Below are 15578 nucleotides of genomic sequence, written 5' to 3' on the forward strand. Positions count from 1 at the left end.
GTTGAAAGAGAAATATATTTATGTAGGTGTGCGTGTTTATGTACATACATGCGTACACATAATTTAAGCTAGTAAAGTGAATTTATATAGTTTTAGAATTGCATAAGAATTGTTATTTTACTACTGCACGCTGAGGGAACCATATGGTTAGTAAAAATGTTTAAACTAAATGAAAAGAATCTGTTGCTTGGATAGTTAAATCACTATTGAGTTGTGTTAAGCATAAACGCGCTTTCAATATTTTACACGCAAAATACCTGTTTACTTAACGTGGTTCATGAAAAGTTTAATTTTGCATTTTAGTAACGGGGCAATTCATTCCCTGGCGATGTTCCATCCAACATCACCGTGATGTCTGACTGGGCACATTACCATTTATACATCGCAGAGAATTGCAGTACCCTCTTAGTTGCCTTATTTCTCCGTTTTGTATCCAATGCAGGCAGAAGGAGAGGCATCACAGGACACCAAAGATAATGTGGAGAAGGTTGTAGAGAAGATCATACATGTATTTGTGGATGCTCTGCCTCATGTCCCAGAACACAGGCGCCTGCCCATTTTGTCACAGCTTCTGGACACTGTGGGAACGGAACGATTCCTTTGGGCACTACTGGTTCTTCTATTCCAGCAACATGTGACCAAAACGGTCACCGTGGCAACCAATGGAGAGAAGGTCAGAACTGGTGAATCATACACTTCAAGCAGATTCAAGGAGAGACTCTTATTGATGATGTTTTCCTGTGTGTTTGTTTCTTAAGCTTTTTTCTAATATGACTAGATACTAAAGCTTATAAGGAAATCTTGTGCTACTGAGTACCCTTCACTGTTCATTTGTCTTCAAACGCAATTACTTGTCATTGCAACCATGTCTGTCTGCTAGCTGCACATAAATGACTTACCCTTTATAAATGGCATGGGAATATTAAGTCTATTGAGGTCCCTACTCATACTACAAATAGAATCAGGCTGTCAGTGACCGCCTCATATTCCAGGATTTGTCTGGGACCGTGTTGCTGCATACAAAGCAATCTATATTCGCACTATAGACCCAATGAGGATATTAAACTATTGTCCAGAGATGAATGTAAAGATACCCCATTTGCATACGATCACTACTGTATTTTCAGTTTTAAGCAACTTAAAATATTTGGACCTTTGATTTAGTCTGTGTACAATATGCAGTAATCTGCTTTTTCACCTCCGCGACTAATATTCCAAAGCGGTGTGTTTGTCTTGCCCCTACTATATAGCACATGCATGTTAGTACCCTCTCCCTCCAAGTGCGAGTAATGTGCTACTTGTATAATAGCCTTATACAACCTGTATAAACCCCTTACAATATAAAAGATATTCATTCTTAAATTCTACCCCAAAAAATGCCCAACTTGTCCTAGATAAGTGTTCTTGGGTATGCTGAAGTATAAAAATAATTCCCAGTGAAAACAGATACATACAGATGTGTCCACATACATCTTTTGCTGCAGACGTGCCAGCACAGGTCCTGTGAGACTCTGCTAGTATCTTTTTTTTTTTTTTTTTTTCTAAAGCGTATTTTTTGCCAACAATTTGTCTTAATCGCAGTGTGATGCGCCTAGGACTCACGAGGAAATTGTGCTAAATAATTTGATATGCGACACATATATCTTACATGTAACACAGATATACTTGTGTATTTGTATGTGACTGATTCTCTGAATCTGTATTTGGAGTGCTACAATGCAGCAGCCGCAGCTTTTTTCCATACCAAGTTCTGTTGTGCTTCATCTACAGACGCAGTCTCACTCAATATACAAGTGTTGCATATCAAATTAATCAGCACAGTCTCCTGGTGCGTCCTGGTCACATCAGGTTGCGACTAATATGCAGTTGGCAAAAACAAGATGCCCAATGCTTGCAAAATTGCATGGGACCAGTCAGCTCACTTGTTCCAAGCATTTCCCGCCGCTTGGGGTATTAAGGCTAGATGTTTGAGGACACATCTGAAGCAAATGATCTCATGAGAGTACAAATTACCTTCTCTTACGTCCTAAAGGATTCTGGGGTCCACATTAGTACCATGGGGTATAGACTGGTCCACCTGGAGCCATTGGCACTTTAAGAGTTTGAGAGTGTGAGCTGGCTCCTCCCTCTATGCCCCTCCAACCAGACTCCGTTTAGAAATTGTGCCCGGAGGAGCCGGTCACAGCTAGGGGAGCTCTACAGAGCTTCTTTAGAAAAAGTTTTTTTTAGAGTTTATTTTTTTACAGGAAGGCTGCTGGCAACAATCCCCCTGCTTCGTGGGACTAAGGTGGGGAGTAGTGTCCGCCCTGCGGGGTCTGAGCCACTATCTCTGCTGACAGGTCACTGAGCTCCTGAGGTGATCGATCATTCCCCACCACAGGGGATCGCTCACCCCAGCAGCATGCCGCCACCCCCTTACAGAGCCAGAAGATTGGTGGCGAGTGAGTCACCGACCCCCCTAGCAAGTGGGGGGCCGGTGTGAAGATGGCGGCAACAGGGTATGGAGCGCAGTACTAACTGCGCTCCGGGGCTCAGCGGTACATAGTGCAGCGCTGTGAGGGGCGCCCTGAGCCAGCGCCTACACCCTTCACTGGTCACACAGCCTGTCGGGGTCCTGGGATCTCTGCCAGCATAATTCCTCAGGCCAGTATAATCCTATGAAGATCGGGAAGACAGCGCCATTTTGGGGGCAGAGCTTCTCCTCAGAGCGGACCCAGCAGCGTTCAGCACCATTTTCCTGCCTGCACAACGCGGTCAGTGAAGAGCAAGTCCCTCCAGAACAACTCCAGCTATCTCTCATGGTACCAGTGGGTTGTAGAAGGGGGGGAAATCTGTATACAGTGTAACCTATTAAGGTGCACAGTCAGCGCGCGTTGGGGGTCTCGCTTTACCTAAAAAGCGCTGTGTGTGTGTGGGTTGGCTCCAATCTCTGTGTGTCTCTTGCCATTCTTGGGGATGAAACTAGTGTCTGCCCTCCCCTGTGTGTGTGTGTGTGGTGTTTGTGGTCTCCATTAAGATATGTCATCTCAGGATGATCCCATTCCATGTAATCAGGATTGCACTGTTTTAGCACAGATACCAGCAAGTGGTTATCCTCTATCAAATCTATGATTTCTCAGATTTCTACTAGGGTTGCACAGCATGAGTCTGCAACTCAGGCTTTACAGAACTCTATGGCAGTCTGGCCCAGTTCTGTTACCTCAGGGTCCCCCGCTGTATATTCCCAAAAACGTGCTCTTGCACAGATTATGCAAGATGACACGGATACCGATTCTGACACTGAGGACAGTGATGGGGATGTGTTGAGGGGGGGCAGCATCTCTTGCAAAAGGGGTGCAGTTGATGATAGAGGCCATTAGGGATGTGTTGAATATTACTGATACAACACCTGTGCAGGTTGAGGAGGCTTACTTTACTGAAAATAAGAAAGCCTCGCTAACCTTCCCTGCATCAAAATAATTAAATGCTGTTTTTGAAAAAGCATGGGAAAACCCTGAGAAAAAATTCCAGATCCCTAAAAGGGTCCTGGTGGCGTTTCCTTTCCCTGTGGAGGATAGAAAAAATGGGAAAACCCGCCCATTGTTGACACGTCTGTATCCAGACTCTCACAAAAGGTGGTTTTACCTGTTCCAGGATCCACCGCCTTGAAAGAGTCGGCTGATCGTAAAATTTATAATCTGCTCAAATCCATGTACACGGCTTCTGGGGCTATATTACGTCCCACTATTGCCAGTGCTTGGATTGCCAAAGCTATAGTAAAGTGGTCGGGCACATTACTTGAGGATTTGGATACTATGGATAAATCTGATGTTGAATTGTTTTTGCGTAACATTCAGGATTCGGCAGGATTTCTGGTAGAATCCATGAAAGACCTGGGTTCCATGGCTGCAGGAATTTCTTCCATGTCTGTCTCAGCTCGTCGAGGACTATGGCTGCGACAGTGGTCTGCCGACGCGGAATCCAGGAGAAGTGTGGGGACCCTTAAAGTAAAGTGTTTGAACCACTTAAAACGGTGGAGTTGAAAAATCTCACTTGGAAGGTGGTCATGTTATTAGCCTTGGCTTCGGCTAGGCGAGTGTCGGAATTAGCGGCTTTATCACATAAAAGCCCCTATCTGGTTTTCCATATGGATAGAGCGGAATTGCGGACCCGTCCTCAATTCCTGCCAAAAGTGGTTTAATCCTTTCATATGAACTATTGTGGTGCCTGTGGCTACGCGTGACTTGGAGGATCCCGAGTCCATTGATGTGTTCAGGGCTTTGAAAATGTACGTGGCCAGATGGGCTACAGTCAGAAAAACAGAAGCACTGTTTGTCATGTATGCAACCAACAAGATTGGTGCCCCTGCTTCAAAGTAGACTATTGCTCGCTGGATCTGTAACACGATTCAGCAGGCGCATTCTACGGCGGGATTGCCGTTACCTAAATCGGTCAAGGCCCATTCCACTAGGAAGGTGGGCTCTTCTTGGGCGGCTGCCCGAGGGGTCTCGGCGCTACAGCTGTGCCGAGCTACTACTTGGTCGGGTTCAAACACCTTTGCAAAGTTCTATAAGTTTGATACCCTGGCTGAGGAGGACCTCATGTTTGCTCAATCGGTGCTGCAGAGTCATCCGCACTCTCCCGCCCGTTTGGGAGCTTTGGTATAATCCCCATGGTCCTTACGGAGTCCCCAGCATCCTCTAGGACGTAAGAGAAAATAAGATTTTAAACCTACCGGTAAATCTTTTTCTCGTAGTCCGTAGAGGATGCTGGGCGCCCGTCCCAAGTGCGGACTACTTCTGCAAGACTTGTATATAGTTATTGCTTAAATAAGTGTTATGTTATAGTCTCATCGGTCTTGGACTGATGCTATGTCGTTTTCATACTGTTAACTGGATAGTATATCACAAGTTATACGGTGTGATTGGTGTGGCTGGTATGAATCTTGCCCTTGGATTAACAAAAATCCTTTCCTCGTATTGTCCTTCTCCTCTGGGCACAGTTTCTCTAACTGAGGTCTGGAGGAGGGGCATAGGGGGAGGAGCCACTGCACACCAGATCTAAAGTCTTTCTTAAAGATGTCTCCTGCGGAGCCTGTCTATCCCATGGTCCTTACGGAGTCCCCAGCATCCTCTACGGACTACGAGAAAAAGATTTACCGGTAGGTTTAAAATCTTATTTTCGGCCCTATCCATTTTCTTCCAGAAACAGTTGGCTTCCCTCCCTGAGGTTCAGACTTTTTTGAAGGGAGTTCTGCACATCCAACCTCCCTTTGTGCCGCCTATGGCGCCCTGGGATCTTAACGTGGTGTTACAGTCAGTAGCGGATCTTGCCACGGGCAAGCAGGAATTTTGCCCGGGGCGCCGCCTTCCAGAGGACGCCGGTGCTATCCTGAGGGCTCCGCACCATGGCAAGATCCGCTACTGTTTGGCAGTTCCCCCTGCTGTGAAGGGAACCAGACGCTACCGTCTAGTTTCCCTTCGTGGAGAGGACCTTTGCTGTGCGGTGCGCAATGACGTACATCGTTCACCGCGCAGCATTGTGGGACTGGCACAGATGCTAGGGGTCATAATTGACCTCTAGTGTCTATCTATGCTGTGCTATGGGACGTCTCTCCCATAGATCCGAGGAGAGGAGCGGCGCCGGCGGTGGTCTGCAGCGGTCGGGACTCAGGAGCGGGGTTAGTTAGTAAGTATTCATTTTTTATTTTTTTTTGTAAGCGGCGCTACTGTAACTGACCATGCCCCTCTATGAAGCCACACCCCTATTTTCCGCCCGGGCGCCACAAGGGCTAGAACCGGCCCTGGTTGCAGTTCCTCCAGTCGGACTGGTTTGAGCCTCTACAGGAGGTTGAGGTCAAGTTTCTCACGTGGAAGGCTGTCACTTTGTTATCTTTAGCTTCTGCTAGACGTGTGTCGGAGTTGGGGGCTTTGTCCTGTAGAAGCCCATACTTGATCTTCCATGACGATAGGGCTGAGCTTCGGACACGTCAGCAGTTTCTTCCGAAGGTTGTGTCGGCATTTCATATCAACCAACCTATTGTGGTGCCAGTTGCGACTGACTCCTCAATTTCATCAAAGTCCTTAGATTTTGTAAGGGCTCTAAAAATCTATGTGGAGAGGACTGCTCGTCACGGAAATCGGACTCGCTGTTTGTCCTGTATGATCCCAAGAAACTTGGGTGTCCTGCTTCTAAGCAGACGATCTCTCACTGGATCAGGTTCACTATCCAGCATGCATATTCTACGGTGGGATTGAAGTATCCTACATCAGTTAAGGCCCACTCTACTCGTAAGGTGGGTTCTTCCTGGGCAGCTACCTAGGGTGTCTCTGATTTACAGCTTTGCCGAGCGGCTACTTGGTCTGGGTCGAACGCATTTGCCAAGGTCTACAAGTTCGATACTTTGGCCTCTGAGGATCTAAAATTTGGTCAATCAGTTCTGCAGGAGCCTCCGCGCTCTTCCTCCCGTTCTGGTACTAATGTGGACCCCAGCATCCTCTAGGACGTAAGAGAAAATAGGATTTTGGTTACCTACCAGTAAATCCTTTTCTCGTAGTCCGTAGAGGATGCTGGGCGCCCACCCAGCGCTTCGTGTTCCTGCTATTGTTATTTGGTTCAGTACAGCTTCGTTTTAGTTGAGTACTGCATTGTTACTTGGTAAGTAATGTTTCAGCTGTTGCTGAGTTTCAAGCTCGTTAGCTTGATGTGCCTTGTATGTGTGAGCTGGTGTGAATCTCGCCGCTATCTGTGTATAATCCTTCTCTTGAAGATGTCGTCTCCTCGGGCACAGTTTCTAGACTGAGTCTGGTAGGAGGGGCATAGAGGGAGGAGCCAGCTCACACTCAAACTCTTAAGGTGCCAATGGCTCCTGGTGGACTCGTCTATACCCCATGGTACTAATGTGGACCCCAGCATCCTCTACGGACTGCAAGAAAAGGATTTACCGGTAGGTAACCAAAATCCTATTTTTGGCAATTAATCTGTTAAATAACATTGACCTACCCTAATAGTATTCAGCCTAATTGAAAAGGCACTGAACTTGTTGCTTATGTAGTTGAAATCAACTAACCAGTTTGAGCGCAGTACTGCAGTTTACCTCCACTCTTATGTATACTGGAATTATTACATTAACTGAAAATGGATTGTAATCTCTCAGACCTGGTCTTGTGGAGAAATAATACTGTGCCTCAACCAACAGGATGCCGTTTTGGAGCAGGACACTGAATTCTGGATATCAGTCTGTTGCGAGTTCAGTGTCTATAATCAACTGGAGAGTTTGATCAAGCTGCTGAACTTCCTTGGGAAGCTCCCAGAAAATAAAGATGAAGGTAATGCAAAGACTAATTTTTGTGTTTCCTTTTCCTGCAGTTTAGAGTACAGTATAGCGCAGTGGAATAGGGCTGGCTCTTTTTGCATAAAGTATAGTATTAATGACATGTTTCTGTGGGTACTCATTGCAGAAAACCCTGAGCAGAAGAAAGGGAAGGCCCAGAAGCAGAAACCTCAGAAGGAAGACTCTCAGCTCTTCAGTGTGGAGAGCCACTCTGCTAAGCAGCTTCGTCACTTTAAGTTCTTGGCTGTGTCCTTCATGGCACAGCTCTTGGCTTCTCACAGTTTTGTTGGCAAGGTAAAGTAATTGTATGTTGTTGGGTATGTTTGGCTGAGACTGAATCACATGACTGATCCATCTATTTGTTTTTTTGGCCTAAAAAACATGATCCATAAGACAAATGACTTCATAGCAATGCTCCGTTCCTGCTGCACCTTGCTCTACACTTGATGATTTGCAATACTGTGATTTCATAATGGCTCACACTGCTACAGTATTTCATTTTTAAACCAACCGTTTACAGATTGGAAAAAATAGGCAGACTAGAATTGCAGAGATGATATACAATGTATTAGTTCGAGCTGAAAATATAAAAAATCAACTAGCAATGTACGAGATAAGTGTTAAGATAAACCTCAAACTACAATTATTGGGCTACTATGGTTGATGAAACATTTGTTTACGTCAGGGGTGGGGAACCTCCGGCCCGCGTATACGGCCCGCGAAGCCGTTTGGTCTGGCCCACCAGCTTGTGTCAGTGAGACACGCTGCCGCTCAGTCCGGCGGCAGCGTGTCTCAGCTGTTAGAACAGGGAGGAGAGCGCGGCTGTCGGGTGGGAGCGGCGGCGTGTAGTACTTCAAACCAGCCGCCGGTCCGTGAGCCAATCAGAGCGTTTGCGGACCGGCAGCCAATCAGGATCCGCGGCTGCCGGTCCGCGAGCTCTGATTGGCTCTCGAACCGGCGGCTGGTTTGAAGTACTAGACGCCGCCGCTCCCACCCGACAGCCGCGCTCTCCTCCGTGTCCCGCCGAAAGGAGCACGGTAAGCAGCACAGAGGGGAGGGGGGAGGGCATCTGTATACTTGGCACTGTGGGGGCATTTGTATACCTGGCACTGTGGGGGCATCTGTATAACTGGCACTGTGAGGGGCATCTGTATACCTGGCACTGTGGGGGCATCTGTATACCTGGCACTGTGGGGGCATCTGTATACCTGGCACTGTGGGGGGCATTTGTATACCTGGCACTGTGGGGGGCATTTGTATACCTGGCACTGTGGGGGCATCTGTATAACTGGCACTGTGAGGGGCATCTGTATACCTGGCACTGTGGGGGCATCTGTATACCTGGCACTGTGGGGACATCTGTATACCTGGCACTGTGGGGACATCTGTATACCTGGCACTGTGGGGGCATCTGTATACCTGGCACTGTGGGGGCATCTGTATACCTGGCACTGTGAGGGGCATTTGTATACCTGGCACTGTGGGGGCATTTGTATACCTGGCACTGTGGGGGCAATTGTGGATCTGGCACCGCACTATTGGGGGCATATGTGTACCATTTTAACTGGCCACACCCATTTTTTTGGCGCGTGCGCGCCTCCGGCGCGCGCACACAGTACCTCTAAGGGGCAGACCTACTGGGGGGCAGGTTCATTTTTTAAGTTGAGAATTTTTGTATGGCCCCCGAAGGATTTTATAAATATTCAAATGGCCCTCGGTAGAAAAAAGGTTCCCCACCCCTGGTTTACGTTCTATCCTTCTTCTAAATGGGCATCATTGAGGCATAAGGCAAAATGTCTGTATGACAGAATCTACCAATTACAGAGTTTTTTTGTACTGTTAATCATTTGTTAATACTTTTTATATTTTGTTAGGTTGTGGAGTGCGAAGTTGCTGAGGGATTAAAAGAATTGGAGCAAAGGTACGTCCTAGTAGAGCACTCATGATTGTTCAGAAATTCAATTGGAGTGGCTATAGGTAGTAACTATACATTTACATACAGTAGTACTACCTGAAATGTAAGATGCTATGCTAAAAAACATATAGGGGCAGATGTACTAAGCATTGGAGAGTGATAGTGGAGAGAGAAACTACCAACCAATCAGCTCCTGTCATTTTCAAACTCTATAACATGGCAGTTGGGAGCTGGTAGGCTGGTACTTCATCTCTCTTCACTTTACCACTCTCAAAGGCTTTAGTACAACTTCCCCATATACTGGCATGGATATAAAACACATGCATCCCTGTGCTGCCATTACTGTATCAACAATAGCATTTCATGTTTGAAGAAGTGATTTTCTTTGTTTTGAATCCTTTCCGCTTCAGTTTATTGGAAGAGGTTCTTTGCTATATCAACTTAGTAGCCAGCTCAGTGGAAGCAAACGCAGACAAGCCCACAGCAAAGTTTTGGCGTGCACTACTCAATAAGTCCTATGAGCTACTAGACAAGGTAAGTCCTCTTTCCAACAACTGAGTGCTTTATTGCTAGATGTGACTAATATAAATATGCAGTAATAAAGTTGTCTAATTTGTCTTTGCATTATTCACATTAATCCTTGAACAGTGTGTATAGGATGGGTAAAATCCCACTTATTATGTTTGTATACAGTAGTTTTGTTGCATTGTGTTTTGATTCATCTTATTGAGTATAATTTTATTTCTTGTTTTTGTACAGGTCAATGCCTTATTGCCTACCGAAACCTTTATCCCAGTAATCCGGGGACTTATGTCCAATCATCTGCCATCTGTGCGACGTAAAGCAATGGATTTATTGAACAACAAGCTTCAGCATCGAACACAGTGGCAGGAAGAACAGGTAAGAAGTGTTTCTAAAGGTGGGTACACACTAACAGATCTATCTGCAGATCAATTGATCTGCAGATATATCTATGGACGGATCGAGCAGTGTGTTCAGCATACACACTGCTCGATCCGTCGGGGACTGACGTCATGAACTGGGCGGGCGTGTACACACGCCCGCCCAGTTCACCTGTCAATCACCGCCGGCCGCCGCAGCATGTGTACGGGCGGTCGGCCGACCGCCCCGTACACACACAGCGACGCGCCAATATATCGGTAGATATATTGGCCGTCGGCTGTGCTGCGCGGCCGACGCGATACGTCTGTGAACTCCGTCGTTCACAGACGTATCGACCGTACACACTGGCCGACGCTCCCGCGATATATCGGCCGTTCAGGAGAACGGCCGATATATCGACCAGTGTGTACGGGCCTTTACTTGTAATTATTCATAAACAACTTATGCCCCTAATGCAGGAACGTGTACAGTACATTTTTTTTTTTTTTTTTATACAGATTTTTTTTTTTTTTTTTTTTATTGTGTTTTCACAGTTACCAACTGATTGGCGTCACTCTCTAGAGCCCTGTAAAAGACAGTGAATTTACACTGGCAGTCCTCTGAAAGTGGATGGGTTTAAACGTAAATTTTACATGGTACTTAGAGCTTTATTGGATCAGTCAGTCCTGTGTATTAGGTTACACTTGTCAATAACTCAAATATTTTACCAAAAATATGGTTAAATGGTAAACAATAAAAAAAAACAGCATTTGGCCCTATATCTGTATTATCCTTGCATAAAATATGCACATTTAGTTTTCACCTAGTTGTAAGTACTACACACGTGGTTTTCATGTGTATGAAATTTCAGTTTATTGTAGTTAATCTAGACTTTAACCATTAGTAAACCATATAGAAAAGGGCTGTCTTGGTATGTAGTGATCTATTGTAATTATAAGATAATACAGAGTCTGAACGAAAGCCACTAAACCTAAAATACAAGCTCATAAAAAAAAGCCCCTGAGGTAGAATTCATGGTTCTTTGTAGAAAAAATTAATAAATATAATCCATTAAATAGATCCACCAACGTCTCGGGCAGGTGTGTGCCCAGCCTTGGAGTCAATCTGGAACGCTTGTCCTTTTATAGTTCTTCCTGTATACTAAGTTACTTTAACTGTTACTTGCAGGACTGTAGAGTACCACTTTTTAGTTTATTTGTGGTCTTTTAAGTGTTTAGTGTGCTGTCCTCCGTATTATTCGGCACATTTGTCACTGTTTTCACATGTGTCGGGAGGTATTCCCTTGGCTCACTTTGTCATGTCTTCCAAGGGCAATGTATCTAAAGCCCCCAGGGAGGGGGGCACTGCTGAGCTGCTCACGCTATCTTTGAGCTGTAAGGAAGTTCTTTCTAAGCAGGATTTTGATGGCATATTTAATGCATGCTTTTCAGAGGCGCAGCATGAGTACCAGCATGGGCAGCTTCGGTAGGCGGAATGTCAGCCCATGGTACCACCAGCTGCCACATTACCCTCACAGTCCTCCTTGGCTACGGTTTTGGGTACAGCGGTTGTCTGAGTCAGTTCAAGGCCTAGTACAAGTCTCTAATTCCCTATAACACGTATTAGACCACAAGTCCAAGCACAAGCCTTCCAGACAGGAGAGCTCTACACTGCTTTGGTCTGGATATGATATGGAACCAGGCAATAACTCCGCACCAGAGGATGAGGTATCCTTGACTTCGGATATGGAAACCTCTTTGTTTCCGGACAAGACTCTGGTTCAGCTGGATGTAGATGCCTTTGTGAAAGCTGTCAAGTCCACTTTGCTGATCAAGTACTCTGCATCAACTACCCCTGTAGGAGGCGGGCAGGTTTTCCTCCTCTTAACTAGAGGCATGGTCACACCATAAGCACTCTCTAGTATCCAAGTGTATCATTACCTTTTACCGTCTTCCATCTGTGGACAGGGTTAAGTGGGAATCTCCTTCACCAGTGTATGCATATATCATGTGTCTTTTTATGTCGATTACTCTCTCTATCCCGAATGTGATCTCTATTAAGGATCCTACTGATTGAAAGCTGATGAATTTCCTCAAATCCATTTTTACCAATGCAGGTACAACTTTATGATCTGCTTTGGCTTGGCTAAAGCACTGGGTCGTGGGCCAACTCCCTTGAGGAGGGTCTCCACTCTGGCACCCACAGATCGTAATTACTATCCACTGTGGATCTCATTCGGGAGGCTGGTGTCTATCTTGGCGAAGCAGCCATTGACTCTGGCTTCGTCTCTTTCAAGGTATCTACTCGTCAAGCCCTTTGGTTTCGTACTTGGAGGACAGACTCAGAATCTAAAAAGGCCCTTGAGGCTCTGCCTTTCACAGGGGGATATATTATTCCGGACAAGATCGAGGCTACCGTGGCAGCATCTAAAACTGCATTTCTGCCTTCCGTGGCTCCTAAGTCAAAAGTATTCTCCTTTCGTTCTTTCCAGCCATAAGGCTAAGGTACTGTACAGTCCTACTCCAGATCCCAACGTCTCTCTTCTAAGGGTTTCAGATCTAAACAGTCCTGGTCAGGAAGCGTTCAGCTTCCAAGCCTACAGCATAACGGGGTGCCCCGTTCCAAATGGAATTCCTTTGTTCAATAATCTTAGCTTTGAAATTGGGAAATTTCATGTCCTCCCTCGATATCCAGAATGCTTACCTCAGGTTTGCAGTGCGGGTGTATCATTACCAATTTCAAGCTTTGCTATTTGGGCTTTCGGTGGCCCCTTGGGTGTTCACAAAAATAATGGATGTGATGGCAGCAAGCCTGAGATGCCAGGGGTCCAAATTCTTCCATATCTAAATGACCTGCTCCTTCTGGCCCAATCTCCAGAGAAGCTTTAGGTTTACATCCGCCTGACGGTGGCACCACAGTACCACGGGTAATTGATCAGTTGGCGTAAATCTTCTGTCTCACCATCTCAGTAAAAGCTTCACCTGGAATCCTTGCTGGACTCCCACATATAGAGAGCGTTTCTGCCCCTGGACAAGCGGATATCACTTTAACGCTCAATGAGCTCCTTTCTCCATCTTCACAGAGTGGCAATTCACTCCTGCATACATGTTAGGCAAAATGATCTCCACCTACGACATGGTGGAATACACCAGTTTCACTCCAGACCTCTCCAGCTGGAGCTTTTGTCTAAGTGGAACCACTTCTATGATCATCTCAAGTCCCAGACATTGTGGTGTCTCCATCTATCTCACTTAGGTAAGAGTCAGCCCTTCTTGTTTTAGGACTGGGTCATCCTCACTGTGGATGCCAACCTTCGGGACTGGGGGCCTTTGACTGGTCAACAAACATTTCAGGGATGTCGGACGGCTCAGGTGTCTGTTCTTCCCATAAATATTCTGGAGCATTATGCAGTCCAGCAAGTACTCTGCATGGCCAAGCCTTTCCTCTTGGGCAAGCCGGTGAAGCAAGGTCGCTTATATAAGTCATGAAAGCTGTGCTCGCAACAAAGCGGCCATGAAGGAGGTGAGTTTGCTTTCTGGGCGGAATGCTTTATTCCAGCTCTCTTCGTGACCCACATCTCAGCGTTGCCTTGGATTCTCTGCAAGCTGAAACTGGAGGGTGGCAAGGCCATTGTCATCTCACCAGATTGGCCTCGACAAGCTTGGTATGCCGACCTTCTCAGCCACTCTGTGGACTTTCTGCAGTGCCTCCCTTTAAGACCAGATCTTCTGTCTCTGGGTCTGTCTTCATCCAGACCTAGGCCATCTTTCTTTGATGGGGTGGCTCTTGAAATGTCCAACTTAAAAACCAAAGGGCTTCTTGGAACCTGTCATTAGGACTATGCTTAGCACTAGGAAACTGCCTTTGGCTCAGATTTATCCCCAGATCTGGAAAGCTTATTTTGACTGGTGCTTGACCCTTGGCTTGAATCCGCGATCCTTCTGTCTATCCACACTTTTATCTAGCATCTAGGCATACGACTGGCTTCCATTAGGGTGCATGCCTTGGCTCTATCGGTTCTCTTCCGGAGGAAAGTGGTCCTTTCTCTGGAGGTCCACACCTTTCTTCAGGGGGTCCTCCATATTAAGCCTCCGTTTGTTCCCACGGTGGCCCAGTGGGACTTGACAGTGGTGTTGAAGGCTCTATAGGGTTCTCCCTTTGAACCCTTGGACTCAGTGGACTGGTCTTGTTGGCCATAGCTTTTGCCTGCCAGGTGTCAAATTTAGGGGGCTTTCTTACTTTTCTCTAACGTCCTAAGTGGATGCTGGGAACTCCGTAAGGACCATTGGGGGGATAGCGGCTCCGCAGGAGACTGGGCACAACTAAAGAAAGCTTTAGGACTACCTGGTGTGCACTGGCTCCTCCCTCTATGACCCTCCTCCAGACCTCAGTTAGAATTTTGTGCCCGGCCGAGCTGGATGCACACTAGGGGCTCTTCTGAGCTCTTAGAAAGAAAGTAATATTTAGGTTTTTTATTTTCAGTGAGATCTGCTGGCAACAGACTCACTGCTACGAGGGACCTAGGGGAGAGAAGCGAACCTACCTGCTTGCAGCTAGCTTGGGCTTCTAGGCTACTGGACACCATTAGCTCCAGAGGGATCGAACACAGGCCCAGCCTCGGTCGTCCGGTCCCGGAGCCGCGCCGCCGTCCCCCTAGCAGAGCCAGAAGCAAGAAGACGTTCCTGGAAATCGGTGGCAGAAGACTTCGGTCTTCATTAAGGTAGCGCACAGCACTGCAGCTGTGCGCCATTGCTCCCCAGGCACACCACATACTCCGGTCACTGATGGGTGCAGGGCGCTGGGGGGGGGCGGCGCCCTGGGCTGCAATATAAGTACCTTACTTGGCAAATTAACACATAATATAGCCTTTAAGACTATCTATGTGTAAAATCCCCTGCCATAACTGTATAAAAAAAGCGGGAGAAGCCCGCCGGAAAAGGGGCGGGGCTATCTCCCTCAGCACACTGGCGCCATTTTCGCTCACAGCTCCGCTGGAAGGATCGCTCCCCAGGCTCTCCCCTGCAGTTCCAGACTACATAGGGTAAAAAAGAGAGGGGGGGCACTAAATTTAGGCGCAATCTGTGATATATAAGCAGCTATAAGGGGTAAAATCACTGTGTAGTGTGTATCCCTGTTTTATATAGCGCTCTGGTGTGTGCTGGCATACTCTCTCTCTCTGTCTCCCCAAAGGGCTTTGTGGGGTCCTGTCCTCAGTCAGAGCATTCCCTGTGTGTGTGCGGTGTGTCGGTACGGCTGTGTCGACATGTTTGATGAGGAGTCTTATGTGGAGGCGGAGCAGGTGCCGATAAATGTGATGTCACCCCCTGCGGGGTCGACACCTGAGTGGATGGATATGTGGAAGGAATTACGCGACAGTGTCAACTCCTTACATAAAAGGTTTGACGACATATCAGATGTGGGACAGCCGGCTTCTCAGCCCGTGCCTGCCCTGACGTCTCAAAAGCCATC

At 46.8% G+C, this 15578-nt stretch overlaps 1 protein-coding gene across 1 annotated transcript in view; it reads left to right on the forward strand.

Moving 5' to 3' along the window:
• The window catches only part of HEATR1 (HEAT repeat containing 1), a 290453-nt gene that overhangs the window by 222320 nt on the left and 52555 nt on the right, over positions 1–15578 (forward strand). The window contains exons 29-34 of the mRNA XM_063918062.1: positions 443–673; positions 7178–7307; positions 7440–7606; positions 9187–9233; positions 9638–9761; positions 9987–10127. Of these exons, the coding sequence (XP_063774132.1) occupies positions 443–673; positions 7178–7307; positions 7440–7606; positions 9187–9233; positions 9638–9761; positions 9987–10127 (840 nt within the window). The remainder of the gene's footprint in view (positions 1–442; positions 674–7177; positions 7308–7439; positions 7607–9186; positions 9234–9637; positions 9762–9986; positions 10128–15578) is intronic.

Source organism: Pseudophryne corroboree, chromosome 4 (assembly GCF_028390025.1).
Source record: "Pseudophryne corroboree isolate aPseCor3 chromosome 4, aPseCor3.hap2, whole genome shotgun sequence".
In the NCBI taxonomy this organism is placed as follows: domain Eukaryota; kingdom Metazoa; phylum Chordata; class Amphibia; order Anura; family Myobatrachidae; genus Pseudophryne; species Pseudophryne corroboree.